This window comes from Triplophysa dalaica, chromosome 24 (assembly GCF_015846415.1).
Source record: "Triplophysa dalaica isolate WHDGS20190420 chromosome 24, ASM1584641v1, whole genome shotgun sequence".
NCBI lineage: Eukaryota > Metazoa > Chordata > Actinopteri > Cypriniformes > Nemacheilidae > Triplophysa > Triplophysa dalaica.
In genome coordinates this window covers 15,324,101-15,342,697 of record NC_079565.1, presented here as the reverse complement: position 1 = coordinate 15,342,697, position 18,597 = coordinate 15,324,101, and the positions used below count along the sequence as shown (strand labels likewise).

Below are 18,597 nucleotides of genomic sequence, written 5' to 3'. Positions count from 1 at the left end.
AGTAATGCTCTCACGTTGTCTGTAACCTTATTACTTGTAAATGACAAGCTCTTAAAATCCACGTGAGATCTGCAGGTGCACATTCTTTGGATTTTAGGTAAGCGTAAACGCACAACGTCAGTACATTAGGATGCGCTGTTTGCTGTGACAGATTTTTTTTGTCTCTGGACGAATTATTTGAGACGTTTAAGACGAAACTAACCGCAGATGAATTCACGAAATATCATTTAGCCAAATCATTGCCATGGCAGTACTACACGTGTTGTGTTGACATGCCGGACAGAAGAATGTGGGGTTCGCTGTAACTCACTATGATTTAAAGAGACATGCACCAAAATGGGCTGCTGTGAGCAAAGCTGTCTTTGACAAGGCAAGAATGGTTTTGTTTACACAGCCATTGAGTGTTTTTAAGCAAAATGGATGTTGTTGAAGACCCTAATAGATCATACCAACTTGTTGAAAGTGCTCGTCTGATGAGTCCTTTAACACAGAGTACCAGTTATATTCTGACTACTCCTAAACATTCTATCATTGCTAATTATATAGAAAATGTTCTTCGCTATTAAAGGCAGCATATGTGATCCTGTCCAGAATTTTGTTGTTGTTGTGCTGGTTGAAAATCTCTATCATATCTATCAAGATGTATAGCGGTCAAAGTCGTAGGACCAAATAACGTTCACCCACTGGTCATGTGTACATTTTCATCCTGCTTATTTTGCATCACTCGTCGCATCCTGTTCACGTAGACAACATACGTGATCAGCTTGCTGACGTCAGCTGTCTCAATGAAGGGAGAATGATGGACAAGCTGTAACAACCAAACTTCCCTTGCGAACCGACAAGTAAATGTACTAAACAAATGTCAGTTTTTAAAAAAGCAGTGCAAAAAGATCTGGATCATGAAAGAGGAAAATCTAGAATTAAAATCTTTAAAGTTTTTACAGGATTGAGAGGGCTCCGGAACACGGCTCTGATCTCTTTCTTTTGGACAGGTATGTACATCCTTCGATAAGAATTTAATGGACTTTGGACTTTTTTGATGGATGGCAATTAGAGTCTGTGTGTGTTCATGTTTTTGAAGGAGGCATGGCTTTAGACGGTTTACCGCATAGAAGGTGGGATTATAATTGAACTGCTAGCAAACTTAATTTAGCACCTTTCCAAAATCAACCACTCCATGTACTAATGTATCTTAAAACACTTATGTATGTAAAAAGGTCTACATTTTATACATTTGGTTGTATGTAGAGACCTTATAAACCCTGATGTCCCTGTAAACCAGTTAGTGGCTAGTTCTGTGTTTTGTGTATGTAGAGACCTCATAAACCCTGGTGTCCCTGTAAACCAGTTAGTGGCTAGTTCTGTGTTTTGTGTATGTAGAGACCTCATAAACCCTGACGTTCCTGTAAACCAGTTAGTGGCTAGTTCTGTGTTTTGTGTATGTAGAGACCTCATAAACCCTGGTGTCCCTGTAAACCAGTTAGTGGCTAGTTCTGTGTTTTGTGTATGAAGAGACCTCATAAACCCTGGTGTCCCTGTAAACCAGTTAGTGGCTAGTTTTGTGTGTTGTATGTAGAGACCTCATAAACCCTGATGTCCCTGTAAACCAGCGAGTGGTCAGTTCTGTGTATTGTGTGTGTAGAGACCTCATAAACCCTGACGTCCCTGTAAACCAGTTAGTGGCTAGTTCTGTGTATTGTGTGTGTAGAGACCTCATAAACCCTGGTGTCCCTGTAAACCAGTTAGTGGCTAGTTCTGTGTTTTGTGTATGTAGAGACCTCATAAACCCTGACGTCCCTGTAAACCAGTTAGTGGCTAGTTCTGTGTTTTGTGTATGTAGAGACCTCATAAAACCTGGTGTCCCTGTAAACCAGTTAGTGGCTAGTTCTGTGTTTTGTGTATGAAGAGACCTCATAAACCCTGGTGTCCCTGTAAACCAGTTAATGGCTAGTATTGTGTGTTGTATGTAGAGACCTCATAAACCCTGTTGTCCATGTTATCCAGTAAGTGGTCAAGCAAGAAGTCAGTTGTACAAAATCAATTTAGTGTTTTTAATCCAGTTGTTTACATATTTTCTATTGTGTCACTCGGAAATATCAGTGTACATTTCTCAACATTCCTTTTGCCATTACTTGAAAATAATCCAGTGAGATGTTTCCATGTACAGGGAGTCATATGTCTTATTACATGAAGAAAAGGGGTAAAACTGAAAGGGGCCAAGTCCTGAAGAATTCTGGCAATGTTAGGACAAATATAGCTTCAAACACAAAATGGTTAACTCATTAAATATTGATTTGATTGGATTTGATTTATTTAATTGATAAATAACTGTGATATATAGCATTGTTTTTAAAAGCATCCAAACATGTGCTTAAAATGTCTCGCAGTACTACAGCTTTGCAGGTAGCTTTCTTAGGTCCCCAAGTTATTTAAGCTTTTTGGAGACTAATGTGTCCCAGACTTGCACAGTAATATTTTTGGTATGTTTAAAAAACCAGTCAGTTCTGGTCCTTGATTTTGATTGAGTCACGTAGGAAGCTGTTGTAAAAAACACAATTTATAAGTGATGACTGTATTACATAGTCAAAGTACTTGCATATTCACATTGAATGAAGCAGTTGAGACATAAGTTAATTTTTAATTAGGAACATGCTGTATGAAAGCAGCAAAACGCTGGGAGTTTCTTTGGTGGAATGGAGCCGGATTGTATTTAATGAAGCCTTGCTAAACATATGAACTAACAATTTTATATTACCAATAAGTTCCTTGAAGGAGTGTGTATAGAGTGAATTTTTCAACTTAGAGATTAACCTAACAACCCCCTTAGCTGTTTTTAAATGCACTGTAACACACTGCTTTCTTGGTGCTTATTGCTTTAATAGAGACCTCATAAACCCTGTTGTCCCTGTAAACCACAATTTGACACGTTCCCATAAACCTGTGAAATGTCACATACATAATATAAGTATGTTCTGAAAGTAAATGATTGTTTTTGAAATGGTGTTAGTCTTCTGTAGATCAAATAAAATTTTTTGACATGTTTTTTACCTTGATTGGATGGAGGGAAAGGTATGTCCCTGTAAACCACCAAAAAGTCAATTGACCTCATAAACCACATATGCCTGTATGCGTGTGCCTGTGTGTGTGTGTGTGTGTGTGTGTGTGTGTGTGCTTCTTACTTTTCATCGATTACACTGAATATTCATCATTGTGTTTAGAAGAGCGGCGACATGTGGGTTCACTGCAACCTGTTTCTTCTGTATCCTGGCATTTTAGATGACGCTTCTTGTTCCACTCTCTGGATTAATATCTACAAAGAGTCAGGAAAAACTAAATGTTATATATTAAATGTGCAAAATATATTATATTAAAACACATGAATTAAATCATCAGCTTGCTAGTGTTAAATAGGGGAGACTTCTAAATAATTTGCCCCAAAAAAATGCATCTCTCGTTGAGAAATATTGTTTTAAAGGTCTTAACAGGTATATAACATAAACATATCTATAAAAAGCAGGTAAGGAAGTTGTTCAATTAATACCTTTCATTGGACTCCAAGTACATGCTGCCCCATCCTGGTACTCAAGATTGAATATGTAACATGCTATGAACAGAGTGGGAAGGCCAGACATGAAGCTGTGCTGAGCACGTCACAGTCACACACAACCTAACCTGCAGTAGTCAGCATCCAGTGGCCTGCATGGCAAAGTGTGTCCTAAAACAAACAATTATACATGTGACAATAGTAATAGTTAATAGTGACTATACAATTATCTTTAAGCATTTTACATTTAAACTACATTTTAGTATAAGTGACTCTACAAACAAACTCTAAGCAAATTAAACAGAGTAACTTACACTTAAAACCGTACTTATACAGAAATGTAATCCAACTAACGTTAGGGATGTCACGGTCAAGAAATTGTCACACTAGTATTTTGTAACGGGTCTCACTCCCACCCTCCAACGGTCCTATTTGGGAGACAGGCCTGCTATACAATGAGGGTGTCGCTTACGTCTTTTGCTCAAGCTCTCATCTGGCCTCCGATACATAAACTGTATATCTAGATGGTTACGTACATTAATCACTTTACCGGGCTATCCTCCGTGAACATCGACTTACCTCAAGCTATGGTGACTCATTTTAATTTGGGCGCTCGATTTAACGGATGACTGCATTTGCAAATTTGAATTACACCACAAAATTATCACGAGCGAGTGTGGTATCCCAACTGTCGAAGCATGTAACTTTTACCGAGTCTACGGCGGGCGCGATGTTCAACATTAAAAAAACAACCGTCAACTTACTAATACAATGAACTGTAGCTCGTCACATACCGCTTTCACTCCTGGTGTGAACAAAAACTCTAAATAACATGAACAACTTCTGTCCTCAGGTGCTATAGCGACGGAGAATGTTTGAAATCTTACCGCGACGGCGCTGCTGAAACCCCGCAAGACTCCTTCGGTCCCCGCGGATGGAGGTTGAATCCGGGGTTACCAATATGAAACGCGAATTTAGATACCTCTATATAAAGTTACCAGCATGATAGTTACCAAATATGGAAAAAAAATACGTAATAAGTTACTTACCACAGGTGTGAATCACTCATTTTGAGCACTACCCCAATCTCTACTGTTGAAGATCATCCCGCCATTGTAGATTTGAAATTTACAGCAATATTCTGTACATTGAGTTAATCCGTCACGTGACTCCAGAATGCATTGCACTTTACAGCAATATTCTGTATTATTTAAAATACAGTCAGCTTCTGTAAAATAACGCTGTAGTTTTTACAGCAATTCGTTACAGTGTAAGTTATCAACATTTAGACATAAAGTTTCGTCAAATCACAGCGTATGTTCTTATAGTTCAGACACTTTGAGAAAAATCTTCTGGCATGAAGAATCCAGGCTTGATGTTGCTCTGCGGTTATATCATTACAAGATTCATTCATGTGTTGAAGAAGAGTGACATGCTCATGTTGATGGTGATCATACAACTGTAATTTACAAATTATCACAGAACAATCTGACCAGTTAAAAATCTATAGACATCATAAATGATTTATTAATTTAACATTAAGATCAGTTGAATTAAATGAGACAAATATATAAAACAGACTAATAAGAGAAACAAATCAAAAGTTTGATCTTGATAATATTATGCAAGGCAGTTACTGTTTGTAAACATGTTGAAATGTTTTAAAAAGTGTATTTTTGATTATCTGTTGTGTAGTGTTTTGTAAATGTACACCTTGATTGTAAAAATGGCACTAAACCAATAAATAAAACAATAATCAAAAGTAAATAAATAAACAACTGCTAAAAGATTAAATACAATTGTTCTAATTTAAAGAAACTCTCGTCTCTCAGCAGCTGCAGTATGTGTCAGGTGTATCAGTGCAGTCACTGTTCAGTCTGACTGACGGAGGTTTTTGTACGACTCTTTATCACTGTGTCAACACCCATTTACTATTAGGATAATGGAAACTCTGACAGTAATAATCTCCTGAATCTTCAGTCTGAACTCCACTGATGCTCAGAGTGAAATCTGTGTTTGATCCACTGCCACTGAATCTAGATGATACTCCAGTGTAGAGGCTATTGGTGTTATATATGAGGAGTTTAGGAGCTTCTCCAGGTTTCTGTAAGTACCAGTGTAACCAATTACTATATATTCCACTGCTGACTTTACAGTTTATTTGAACACTTTGTCCTGGTTGAACTGCTGTTATTGATGGACTCTGAGTAACAGTGTACTGTCCTCTACACTCTGAAAGAAACAACAAGAATGAAATATAAGACAACACTGAAACAAATGAAGATCTCACTCTTCGATGAATGAACAATCGTGATACAAATGTTACTACACAAACCTTGAGCAAACACTGTGAGTGTCCAGATGAAGATGATGCTGAAAGTCATTTTTGTTCTTGTTGGTTTGTGTGTTGATGAAGATTGTGTTGTGTTGTCAGTCATGAAGTGTTAAACTCACAGCACTATAAACACTCTCAGAGCACTGAAGCACGTGATCACAATGCAAACTCACTCTCTACATTTACATCAACACACTCAAACACTGTTTTATCATTTAATGTTCATTTCTGCACATTGGTTGTATTTTGTTTTCTTAGATTATGTGCAGTGATTATTGAACAAGTGTGTAATGATTTGTAATGGTGTTTAGTTATTCATTATTTTGTGTATAATGTTGGTGTAAAATAAAAAGCACAGAATATGGAGATACACAGGACAGCAGCTTTATGAAAGTGTGACAATAAAGTTGCTTCGTAAATCTTTGTCATCTTTGTATATTAATAAATTGTTCACACTTTCAGGTTTGAGAATATGAGAGTAAATTTTAAGGGTTAAAATGCAAACAAACTTGTAAATTAGTTTATATCATAGTTAAAGGGATAGTTCACCCCAACATTAAAAAAGTACATAAATAAACAAAATGAAATATGTGTATGATGTGTGAAAAAGTGTAAAGATGTGTTTGTGATGTGTTTATAGTTCAGTTACTGAAGCGTTCAGAGGTTTTTGTGCAGTCGCTCTATTAGTTTTTAACACTGTGGTTCACAATCAGCAGCGGAACTGGACACTTGAGGGGTCAGAGGTCACTGAAGGGGTTCACACCAGTGAAGAGAGTGAGCAGGATGGCCGATACAGCCGCAGTAGCATCCTGACCCTCGGATTCCCGCTTCCGACTTGTGTGTGTGGAGTTTGCATGTTCTGCCCGTGCCTCGGGGGTTTCCTCCGGGTACTCCGGTTTCCTCCCCTGGTCCAAAGACATGCATGGTAGGTTGATTGGCATCTCTGGAAAAATTGTCCGTAGGGTGTGAGTGCGCGAGTGAATGAGTGAGTGTGTGTGCCCTGCGATGGGTTGGCACTCCATCCAGGGTGTATCCTGCCTTGATGCCCGATGACTCCTGAGATAGGCGCAGGCTCCCCGTGACCCGAGGTAGTTCGGATAAGCGGTAGAAAATGGATGGATGGATGGAACTTTGTTGAAATAAAACCCATATAACAACTGTAATGACTTTTCCTAAATATATGTATATTTTGTTCTTACATTGTTGCTTTGTTAAAATTAATAAACACAAAAGAGTTCTGAGTTTGTATACCTTTAACTACCATGGGGATCAAATTGACTGTATGTATCATAGACATTGCATAATTTCAGCGCTCTATCCCGCCATTGAAGATTTGCGCCACTGTTGCCTGGATTTTTATATGGCTTTTTTCCTTAAGTGCTAAAATAAAACATTACTCACAAAATGTTTTTGATTTTGCTAATTTTGTCATATGTCCATACATGTTTATGAAGGTATTTGCAATGCAATGAAATGCATATTTTAATATTTTACTACCTATCGCACTTTATTTTCTTGTTGGCATATATGTAGAGCGAGGTAAAAAAAATGTGCTGTTTTCATTGTTTTGAGAGGATGATGTTAATTTTTTAATTAACAAAAAAGAATCTTTCATTAATAATTATTATAATAATTAATAATAATTTTGTTGAGAGAATTATCCATTTGGTCAAATTTTCAGCACTTTTTTATGGTTGCTTTTAATCTTGCATCAAAAAGTGAACTGTATACTAGACTTCCATGCATGTACAAATCACCAGCAGTAAATATTGAGCTAGTACTACTATTGAACTACAAGCAAGTCAGTTGCAAGCCTTATACTTGTGTGAAGCATTTGATGGGACATTTAGGTCCAAGAGATGTGGTGACAAGCTGCACAGAGGGGGCCCGATTTGATTTTTTGTCATGGGGCCCAAAATTCCTGGTGGCGACCCTGTTTGTATTACCTCGTACCTTGTTTTTTTTTCCATTCGTGTTTATGAGTACCGTTTTCCCCATCGTGGTTTTTTGTTTTGTCTGTTAAAGCATTTTGTTATCCCTTCATTGCCTGTGTTTGGGTTCCTGACACATACATTTTAATTTCAGTGGTGGGTGAGATTCGATATGCAAATATAGAGAAAAAAAAAGTAAGATAATATAATTTCTAAAATTCAAAACATGTTTTTATGTAACCAAATATTCTGCATCAATCCATATAGCTTTTGAAAGTCTGCATCCGTTCAGACTTTTAAAACAAAATTTTCACTGCGTTGAAAAACTTTGAATTTCTGCTTGCCGGTGTCCTAAAACAGAACACCGTATACAAAGCGAGGCACACACTTTCGGGTGCGGTCTCTTAGCTTTGGCAAAATTATATACAAAAATGAAAGGTATCAATTATTTATTTTAAACAATCATACTGTATTATGTATGCCCGTCTGAGTTGGCTTGTCACTTGGGGATGTGGTTGAGGATTTTGACGTTTTTTGTGTGATAACATTATAAAATATGACAACAGACATTTAAAGCTTCATTCTATAATCTCAATTGAAGCTTTTAAGGTAAATATTGCATGGCAAAAATGACATTCAGTACAGTTGACCGCTACGGCCATTCTTGTAGTGATAAATTTCCAGGAGTTCTAGTGTTTGTTTTATGTTTTTTAATAGTCTTAGGTCTCGTGGGTATTGTACACACACATCAAGTAAAAGAAGTCCTGCATCTACAATATGGACTCGGGAGGGGTTCCAGCATTTCAACAATGTCAAAGTTTTGTGCTTTGAAGAATATTCATCGTTTGGATTACGCACGGTTAGGGAGAGATGGTGTTGATGCCGTTGTTTTACCAGCAGTAATTGTTTGCCACCCTGTGTGTGGTCGAAAGATGATGACTGGTATGTTAAGAGCATCAGGATACAGGCTGGGTAATAGAGCTGTAAGGCACGCGCTAGCACTTCTTACCCCGCAGTACACTCAAATGCGAAGAGAGGGCACTGCTCGCCAAACGAATCCCCATATCTTTTACACTGAGTATGCTGGTCACAAACTACACATGGACCAAAACTAAAAGCTTGTGGACTTTGGAGTGACTGAAGTGGTTGCCTATGATGGTTTTAGGGGAAAAATTGTAGGATTTTCGGTAATGCCGATCAAGAATAACCTTATAATTTATGATGAGGTGTACAGAGAAATCTTTCTGACCCATGGTCTGTTTGATCAGCTGCGAGTTGATCACGGGCGCGAGTTGTATTTATGCTTGTATCAACAAGACAATCTTCAGGACTTTAGGACCAATGTGAATAGACCTCCTTTCGTTCAAAGTCAGTCAAAACAGAACCACGCTGCAGAAAGAAAATGGGTTGAAATCAACTCGCGAATAAACTACCCAATTAAGCATACACTGTGTGCCTTGGTTAACAATGGTTTCTTGGACATTGATGACCCTTTGTGAAAGCACTGTGTCTCTTCTGTTGCTTCAAAATGTTGCATGGTTGGGTTAGAGAGTTTAATTTCATCTTGGAATGCACACACAATCCCATCCAAGGGTCTACCAGATGCTCTTTTTGCAGCCCAGTTCTTTCCACCTGCTGTGGACGTTGCTGATGACTACATTAGGAATGGAGGAACTCTGACTTATCCCACACCATTCGGACGAGACCCCCTCGATGGCCATGGCGACCTTCAGGTACAGAGGGAAATGTTGCTGTTGTCAACCTGTAGTTACAATGAAATGTTTTACACTTCTCTTTTAGGCCACAGTGACCTTTTCTGGGAGGGTCTGGAGACCTATTTGAACATTACACATAGACTGGAGCCATAGTATAATTTTTTTAAGTTAAAAGTTGTATAATGTTCTTTGTACTGTCTTTTGTCACACTTGAAATGATATGATCTCATGCTACACTACAAGGATATATACCTGCATTTACATGATTTATGTTTTGTAGAGTAATTCATAACCAATCACCAGTTATGCACGATGAATATGATAAACTGGAGAGTGGTGTTCATATTATAGTATCATATCAGAGTAGTTTTATTCTTTGTGACTTTACAAGTTTACACCACTGTATTAAAGAGGAAAAAATATATATACCACTGCATTTTAAGAGGACAGGAAGGGTATTTGACATGAATTGTGATATTAAAAGTAACTAGTAAAGATGTCAGACTTTATTTTCAAAATGTCTGATTAATATTGTTCCTGCAAATGTTTATGGTCTGAGAAAATTTACTTTTGTATGAATTTAATAAATAAACCTTTTTTTGCAGAAAAAAATGCATCGTTAGAATGAATGAAAAATGAGATTTTCAGACTACAATGGTCCACAGGGTAGCAAAGCTACAGTACAAACATGATTATAATCAATTGCTGTAGATTAAGTACCTAACAGTACATCATTTCAGTAAAATGTGTTATTCTCTTTTTGCTCTTCATGAACTGCAGCATGAAATGGTCCCACACTACACTATAATGACACACATTACAGTAATATTTAGCTATGCAATGTGATTATTGCTTCCATCGGCTTCCTTAACTTCGTGTGTCGCTTTGGATAAAAGCGTCTACTAAATGGAAATGAATATGGAAGAACTGGGCATTGTCTCAAGGGCACATACAACTTGCATTAATGACAACAGTCATTTTGCTAATTGAACAGGTTGATTTGAACATTTTTATTTATTTGAACTTTATTTATTTGAACATTTTTATTTATTTGAACTTTATTTATTTTAATTATTTTATTTGAACATTTTTACATTTATCACATAAATTAACAGTTCAAGTTTTTATGTTTTATAGTATTCTACAAGATTTCCTAATCCCATAACGTTAGGAAAATACTCAATTCAGTCTTTCTGTCTATATTTCAAGTAGCATACCAGTACTATTTTGTAAACTATTTTGTAAACAGTGCTTTATACACTAACAACCTGAGGTGCTACATGTGAGAGATGCTATTATTGCTCTTAAAAAGTAAAAAAAAGCACCAACAAAAACAACTGTGCTGTCTTTAAATGCACTTCCAATAAACAGAAACAAACATGTTTCCTAACTGTTACAAAACAGTTTATCAATAATGACAGTACCTCTCCTAGACCTCTTAAAAACACCAGCTTGCCAGCGAACATATTGGCTAGCATAAAAGGCAGCTGTCATTATCATTTAGATAGGTCTGGATACAGGGGCCACACCATGCCACCTGCCCACAACATGCAGTAATGACAAGCACAGAATTTGGAATGTTTGTGCACATTTTACATGCTAAAGCATTTTTCAGAGAGGAAGCAATGGTTAATGACTTTGACACCTCAGCAACCTTCTCTTTCAACTCCGCTAACACATCCATCTGTTGGAATACCTGTAAGACATTTGTCTTAATGTGGTCGACTGAAATTGATAGCTCGCTAAATTTTTCATCCATGTTTTCCCTTAGCCTGGACACAAAGTTTTTGACCTCAAGTTCAACATCTTGTAGGCCCTCCAGCACCTCACTTTCTTCAGAGTCCACTCTATGAAAAACGGAAAAAGTCAGAATCAGAATCAATAAAATTCAAACGATACCTAACCTTACTGATGATGAGTGTAATTTACACCATTTCAAACTCTGGCAGGCCACAATGCTTTATTTTGAGTTCTAAAAAACATACCTTCTCTTTCTGGAGGCACTCTCAAGTCTTCCCATCTTCAGCTTGGACAGATCCATGGTTCCAATGGAATATACCTTCCGGCTTGACGCTTTCCTAAATTCCAAATCTAAAATGGAAAAACGTATCTGTTATGCTCACATAATATATTATGAAACATACATAGCCAATAAACACATTTTTTGTGAGTAAACTTCTCGGTTAAAGCTAGGATACCCTAAAGGCAATGTTAAATATTGTTGATTTCTCATTGAATCAATATCATTTTTGCACCCGTTAATAATGTAAAAAATATCTTAAACTTTCATCGACTATCAATATGGTGAGCAGTGTTGCTTTTCCTGGGCTCGACTCTTGGATTTTAAAGTTAGGATTTCTTTGCATGTTGTAAAAGTGTATTATAATTAATTTGATATGGCAAAGAAAACTATGATCATAGATTTGCTTTCTTACTGCTTTGGCCCTTCAGAGGGGGTTCTGGAATGTGTTAGATGCATGTGTTATGGCAGTGGTCCCTTTTGGGCGACAGAATAGTGATGTTGAAGGGCCTGCATCTGGTGTCAAAATGTGTTGTTCTTTGCTTGTCCCTAAAACTTCAAATTACCCCCTGTCTCGCATCAGTGTTGTCTGAAATTGCCCGGATTGGTCTGGAAAAAATGTCTCTCTAGTTATGTCGTCCTCCAAATAAAGACTATCTGGTTCGACCTAAGGAGATGGAAACATTCATGTTCATTAATGTTTTCTAGTTACATATTAATACCTAGGAGATATTAATATGGAGCTGGTAAACTAGCAAATATAACAGGGGAGAGGTCATGGGGGGGTGTAGGGATTCGCGGCACATAGACAGAAAAGCAATGATATATTAAAAACAGTCACCTTAAAAATAGACTCCAGACGCTCCCTCGTAATATCTCGGGCTACCATGATTAAAGAGCCATTATACAGGCTGAACTGCGGCTGATATAAGTATCCATCAGTTTCACTTCTTGAGTGCATGTACTGTACTGATGTACCGGCCGCTTACACTGATATCATACAGATGCGCAGCATTGCCATCTAGTGACTAAAACCAAAACGGCAACCGATATCGAATGGAAATGAATACAGACAGTAGCATCAGTGAAAATATATTTAATAAATGTGTACTATATAAGGGATATAAATATTATCAGATCAAGACTACTGTAGAATGTAGACTACCCCTACCCTCGGCGACAATGGTACAATCCAGCTGCAAGCACACGCATAAAAAATGGAAAATTACAATAAAACAAGTTTTTTTTTTTGTTTGCTCCATGATCTGAAATTCTGAAGCAACTACCCAAACACGTATAATTGAACAAGAAACTGAGGGACAATTATCCATTTATGAAGTACTCATGAAAATTGAAAATGAAAGTTTGAAACCAATTTTCCTTATATTAATTTTGATGGTGCAAATTGAAAAAAGAACTGCAAAGCGTTACACGGACTCAAGTCGTTCAATAGTTCTTGGATTTTGAATTATTTATTTGTGCAAGATAATTGTTTAAAAAGGTCAGTTTGTTTGCGTGTCAAGAACCGTTATATCTCTTTTTCTAACATAGAAATACATAAACATTGTACCAACTACAAAGCTGTTAATATAATTCATGATTCATGTAATTATACAATTGTATGCAGTATATAGAGAAAGGTTGTATCTGGCATTATTTTTATTGAGTTATTCACATATTCTTATTCTGTGCACTTATTAACATTATGTGATTTTCTTTATGTATGGTACATTTTGGGACTTTTTTGAAAACGAAAGGATTCATCTTCAAATTCAAATGGAGTGCAACATCTTAGAAGCTTCAATATCTATAAACTCCTCAGATTTGCAGATAGGACTTAGTGAACAGCAAATATCATGAAAACATGACCAACAGAAGATCAATACATCACCACGTGACCTTTCCAGTTGGAGGAGATGTTAATACTAATAACTATATTACACAATTCCATGTTGTATAATACAGCTTTGAAAGAAACTTAATATTTCCTTTCTAGTTTACACATCAATGTGCAAATTAGGCACGAACTGACATATCCTCATTTTTCCTCACTTAGCGTCATCATCGCCGCAGTAATAATACACAACAGTAATGTGTTTTGACAATACACAAATCAGATGGAAATTAAATATGAAAATAACTTGCTAAGGAAATAAACAAACAGACGATGTGAGGTGCTAAAGAGCAGATATAACATCTTGACATATGAACACACAGAAAGAGAAACAGCAGATTCAGGAGATAAACACACTAGCTCAAAGGTAAGAACAACTTACAATAAAATAATACTTTATCACACTCTTTCAGGTTTGTAAATGAATGTCAGCATTCCATTTAGGAACGTCTAATAAAACTAATATCTAATTCAAATTCTTAGTTAATCATTCTTAAACTGTAAGTGGATAGAAACAATGAGTGATGGGAATGTTGATATTTACCTTCAGTGATGTGTAAAATGTTATGAAGAGTTATAAATTATGACCAAAGGAAGACACTAAACAAGCCGTGATTTAATATTACAAGTTTTATACACTTCACATTAAAGTCGACAAATAAACTGTGTTTATTTGGGTGAGTTTTAACAAAACGTGCCTTGAATCATCCTAAAGGAAATACATGTAAGATTATACATTCTTCTGCACTTGCAAACTTGTACTGTGAGATAAATATTATTAAAGATGTGCTTTGTAGGACATGTTTTGTTTATGTTGGAATCTGAAAAGAGACAATGGACTGGAGAGGAACAATAAAGTACTCTCAGTCAAGATGACTTGCAGTAGACTGTCTGAAAGTGTTTGTTATCAGTAGCTGTTTACAGGGACAAAATTATGCTGGAAGAGCGTTACTAACCAATCAGAATCAAGCATTCTAGAGAGTAATTTAGTTAGTAATATATTTTTTTAATTAATATATATATATATTCTGAGCTTTAAAAATGTATTTAACCCTTAGAAATGGCACGAACTCTATATTTCAGATTTCTTCTCATTGGTGAGTATGTGTCACTGGTTTTATGTTTAGTTTATAATGTTATTGGGGTTGACGGTTTCGATAAAGAATCAAACACTGTCTTTCATAGCACTCGGCCCATTATATGAATGCATTCCGCGGCAGTATTACTATATAACCAGAAAGAACACCTGGCCTGATGATCAGAAATCTACAACATGGATGATGTGAAAGAGCTGATGAAGACTGTGAAAAACAATGAGAACGTCTGGATTGGACTGAAGAAAACAAGTGTTTATAAATGGAAGTGGTCTTGGGGTGAGCCTGTGAACTATACAAACTGGGAAAATTAAAGAGATGACAAAGGCAATTGTGTATGTATGGAATATGGCAAATGGCATCATAAGACCTGTAGTGAGACATTACAGTTCATCTGTTATAATGGTTAGTGTAGTTCAAAAATCCTTCACTTAACACATGCACCATATGTCAACTTTTCAAGGGAACCATATTAAACATCACAGTGTATTAACAGAAACTGAATGTGAGTTTATGTTTCACAGATTAAATCTATTGAACAAAAGCAAATGCATGCAGAGATCAGTTTATTTATTATATATATATATATATATAGTTTCACCAGAAAACATAAATGGGATAATAAACATGTTCAGCAAGTTTAAGTACCGCCAGTGAAACTGTGTGTGTCCTAAAACACACTGAAGATTTTCTGCGTAGGAGGAATTAATGATAACTTTATTTTTTCCCTTAAAAAGACACCAGTAAAAGATACTTCATTGAAACTTCTAGTAAAACATGGAGAGACGCTCAGAGTTTCTGCAGACAGTATCATACTGATCTGACCAGTGTGAGGAAGCAGACTGAGAATGAATAGATTCAGACGGTCATTAATAATACTGAGACATCTGTCAGGATTTGTTTGTTCAGTGACCCGTGGGAGTGGTCAGATAAAAGTGACTCCACCTTCAGAAACTGGAAATTTGATGAACCCAATGCTGGTGGGAATCTTTCATTTTGTACGGAGGTCATAATAAAAAATAACGAAGACCACTAAGGACAATGGAATGATTTGGGCTGTCATAATTCTCTTACCTTTGTGTGTCATGAAGGTGAGTAATAAAACACTATGCGTTTTGAATGAAACTTTTTCATTATTAAATTGGTCTCAGCTCATCTACAGCATGTTCCTGTATGTTTGCTCTGGCTGTTTTGATGCTCAGTATCAGATGTTCGTTTGTTCCGTGTGCAGATAAGATGATATTGATCAAACAGAATCTGAGTTGGACTGAAGCTCTAATATACTGCAGAAAGAATCACGTGGATCTGATTTCAGTTGATTCAGAGGAGATTGAGAAAAGGCTGAAGGCAGTGGTTCAACATGCTTGTACTGCTGAAGTTTGGCTGGGGTTACGTCACTCGTGCACTGTGGGCATTTGGTTCTGGGTGAATGGAGAGATGGTGTGTTATGAGAAATGGGCTGAAGGGAATCAAACAGCAGTGGAGAACTGTGAAACTTTGATGAGATCTGGAGCGGTTCAGTCTGGAGGAGATCATCGCTGGATCAGCCTTCCTGAAACTGAGAGACGCAATTTCATCTGTATGCACTGGATAGGATGAAGAATGAAATCACACAATGTGTGTGTCTGTCACTTGTTGTGATACACAAAGCTATTTAAAGGCATACTATAGATTAAATACACACGTTCCATCTAAAGCAACATTAATGGATCCTGGATTTGGATGCAGACACATTTCTCTTCACAAATGGTTATCACATGTCTCATTGCATGTATGGAACAAAAAATATAACATTGTGATTCAATTACTCATCAGATATTTTCATCATAAAAAGTCTAAATCATCAGAAATAATCTAATTTTAATATTAGGAGCATTGAAGTTTCACTTCAATCTTTTATTTTACTATGATTACTATAAATAAAAAATTTGACATGTGTCAGGAGATATTCAAGACATCAAAATTACATTTTCACAGAATGTTCTTTGCATTATGCAGTGATTTTATTTAAAGAAATATATATATTTGTATGATTCTTTGTCTGTGTTTCCCTGACAGGTAGACTAATTCATGAGCTCAGAGTTCTAATATAATACTTGTTTGTGTATGATCTACATACTGTACTGTTTCCTGTTATTAGCATACTGTGATGATAGCAGCAAGACAATGGGCGTCAATTCTCCACTTATTGTTAAAGATTCTCAGTCATAAGTAAACCATAAAAACCTCACCCTTTGACCCAGTTGCTACACACTGGTAAGAGCTTTGCGTTAACAACGTAAGGTTGTAGGTTCAATCCCATGGGATTGACCATACCTATGTATAAATGTATAGGATAATGCAATGTCGCTTTGGATAAAAGGGTCTGCCAAATGCATAAATGTACATGTAAGTAAAAAAATGAGAAGTGTAGATCCAAAAACAATTAAAACAGCTGATATTAACCCCCAAAATGATCTGTGACAGGCCAGAGTTTATTAGCACTACACTGCATTTATAAAATGTAATTACTGATGCTTTACTAAATTGATACATTAAATTATACAGTTAATATAGTACAATAATTATTGTATGAACAATTACTTAAATGGAAAGAAGAGCTGGATTTAAACGTGTCTTGAAACGGAGGGGGAGAACCCAACTGGCACGGTGGTGAAGGGGTTTTAACACAGATATTTATTATAATAATAGACACTACTTAAAGACAAAACAAAGCCCACGGTGGGGAAAACAAGACTGGGATAAACTATGAACAAGACAAGATGAAGGAACCATGACATAAATGTTTGTGACTGTTAATAATCACAATTTCGTCTAGCCAACAACAGCCTTTCTTATTTTAATTAGCACCCCCAATGTGTGCATTGTTTTAATACAAATTTAAAAAGTATATACTTTTCCATAAGAAAAATAATATAAACTAAAATAAGCAAGTGCATTGTGACATAGCATAAGTCAAAGTAAGTTATCAACATTTAGACATAAAGTTTCGTCAAATCACAGCGTATGTTCTTATAGTTCAGACACTTTGAGAAAAATCTTCTGGCATGAAGAATCCAGGCTTGATGTTGCTCTGCTGTTATAACATCACAAGATTCATCCATGTGTTGAAGAAGAGTGACATGCTCATGTTGATGGTGATCATACAACTGTAATTTACAAATTATCACAGAACAATCTGACCAGTTAAAAATCTATAGACATCATAAATGATTTATTAATTTAACATTAAGATCAGTTGAATTAAATGAGACAAATATATAAAACAGACTAATAAGAGAAACAAATCAAAAGTTTGATCTTGATAATATTATGCAAGGCAGTTACTGTTTGTAAACATGTTGAAATGTTTTAAAAAGCGTATTTTTGATTATCTGTTGTATAGTGTTTTGTAAATGTACACCTTGATTGTAAAAATGGCACTAAACCAATAAATAAAACAATAATCAAAAGTAAATAAATAAACAACTGCTAAAAGATTAAATACAATTGTTCTAATTTAAAGAAACTCTCGTCTCTCAGCAGCTGCAGTATGTGTCAGGTGTATCAGTGCAGTCACTGTTCAGTCTGACTGACGGAGGTTTTTGTACGACTCTTTATCACTGTGTCAACACATACTTGCTATTAGGATAGTGTCCACTCTGACAGTAATAATCTCCTGAATCTTCAGTCTGAACTCCACTGATGCTCAGAGTGAAATCTGTGTTTGATCCACTGCCACTGAATCTAGATGATACTCCAGTGTAGAGGGTATTTATGTAATATATGAGGAGTTTAGGAGCTTCTCCAGGTTTCTGTAAGTACCAGTGTAACCAATTACTATATATTCCACTGCTGACTTTACAGTTTATTTGAACACTTTGTCCTGGTTGAACTGCTGTTATTGATGGACTCTGAGTAACAGTGTACTGTCCTCTACACTCTGAAAGAAACAATAAGAATGAAATATAAGACAACACTGAAAACAAATGAAGATTTCACTCTTCAATGAATGAACAATCGTGATACAAATGTTACTACACAAACCTTGAGCAAACACTGTGAGTGTCCAGATGAAGATGATG

General features: G+C 36.2%; 1 protein-coding gene and 1 gene segment (V, D, J or C); one reads left to right on the top strand and one right to left on the bottom strand.

Annotated features, from left to right (window-relative positions):
- Positions 1-5,453: 5,453 nt before the first annotated feature.
- Positions 5,454-5,940, bottom strand: LOC130414348 (immunoglobulin kappa variable 3-20-like). The segment is given in 2 exon segments: positions 5,454-5,776; positions 5,880-5,940. Coding segments are annotated over 2 exon segments (372 nt in total).
- A 7,800-nt stretch (positions 5,941-13,740) lies between these two features.
- On the top strand, positions 13,741-18,433 carry LOC130414349 (lithostathine-1-alpha-like). Its single transcript, XM_056740204.1, is given in 4 exon segments — positions 13,741-14,536; positions 14,625-14,699; positions 14,702-14,812; positions 15,765-18,433. Coding segments are annotated over 4 exon segments (591 nt in total). The 5' UTR covers positions 13,741-14,499; the 3' UTR covers positions 16,133-18,433.
- The last annotated feature ends 164 nt before the right edge of the window (positions 18,434-18,597 follow it).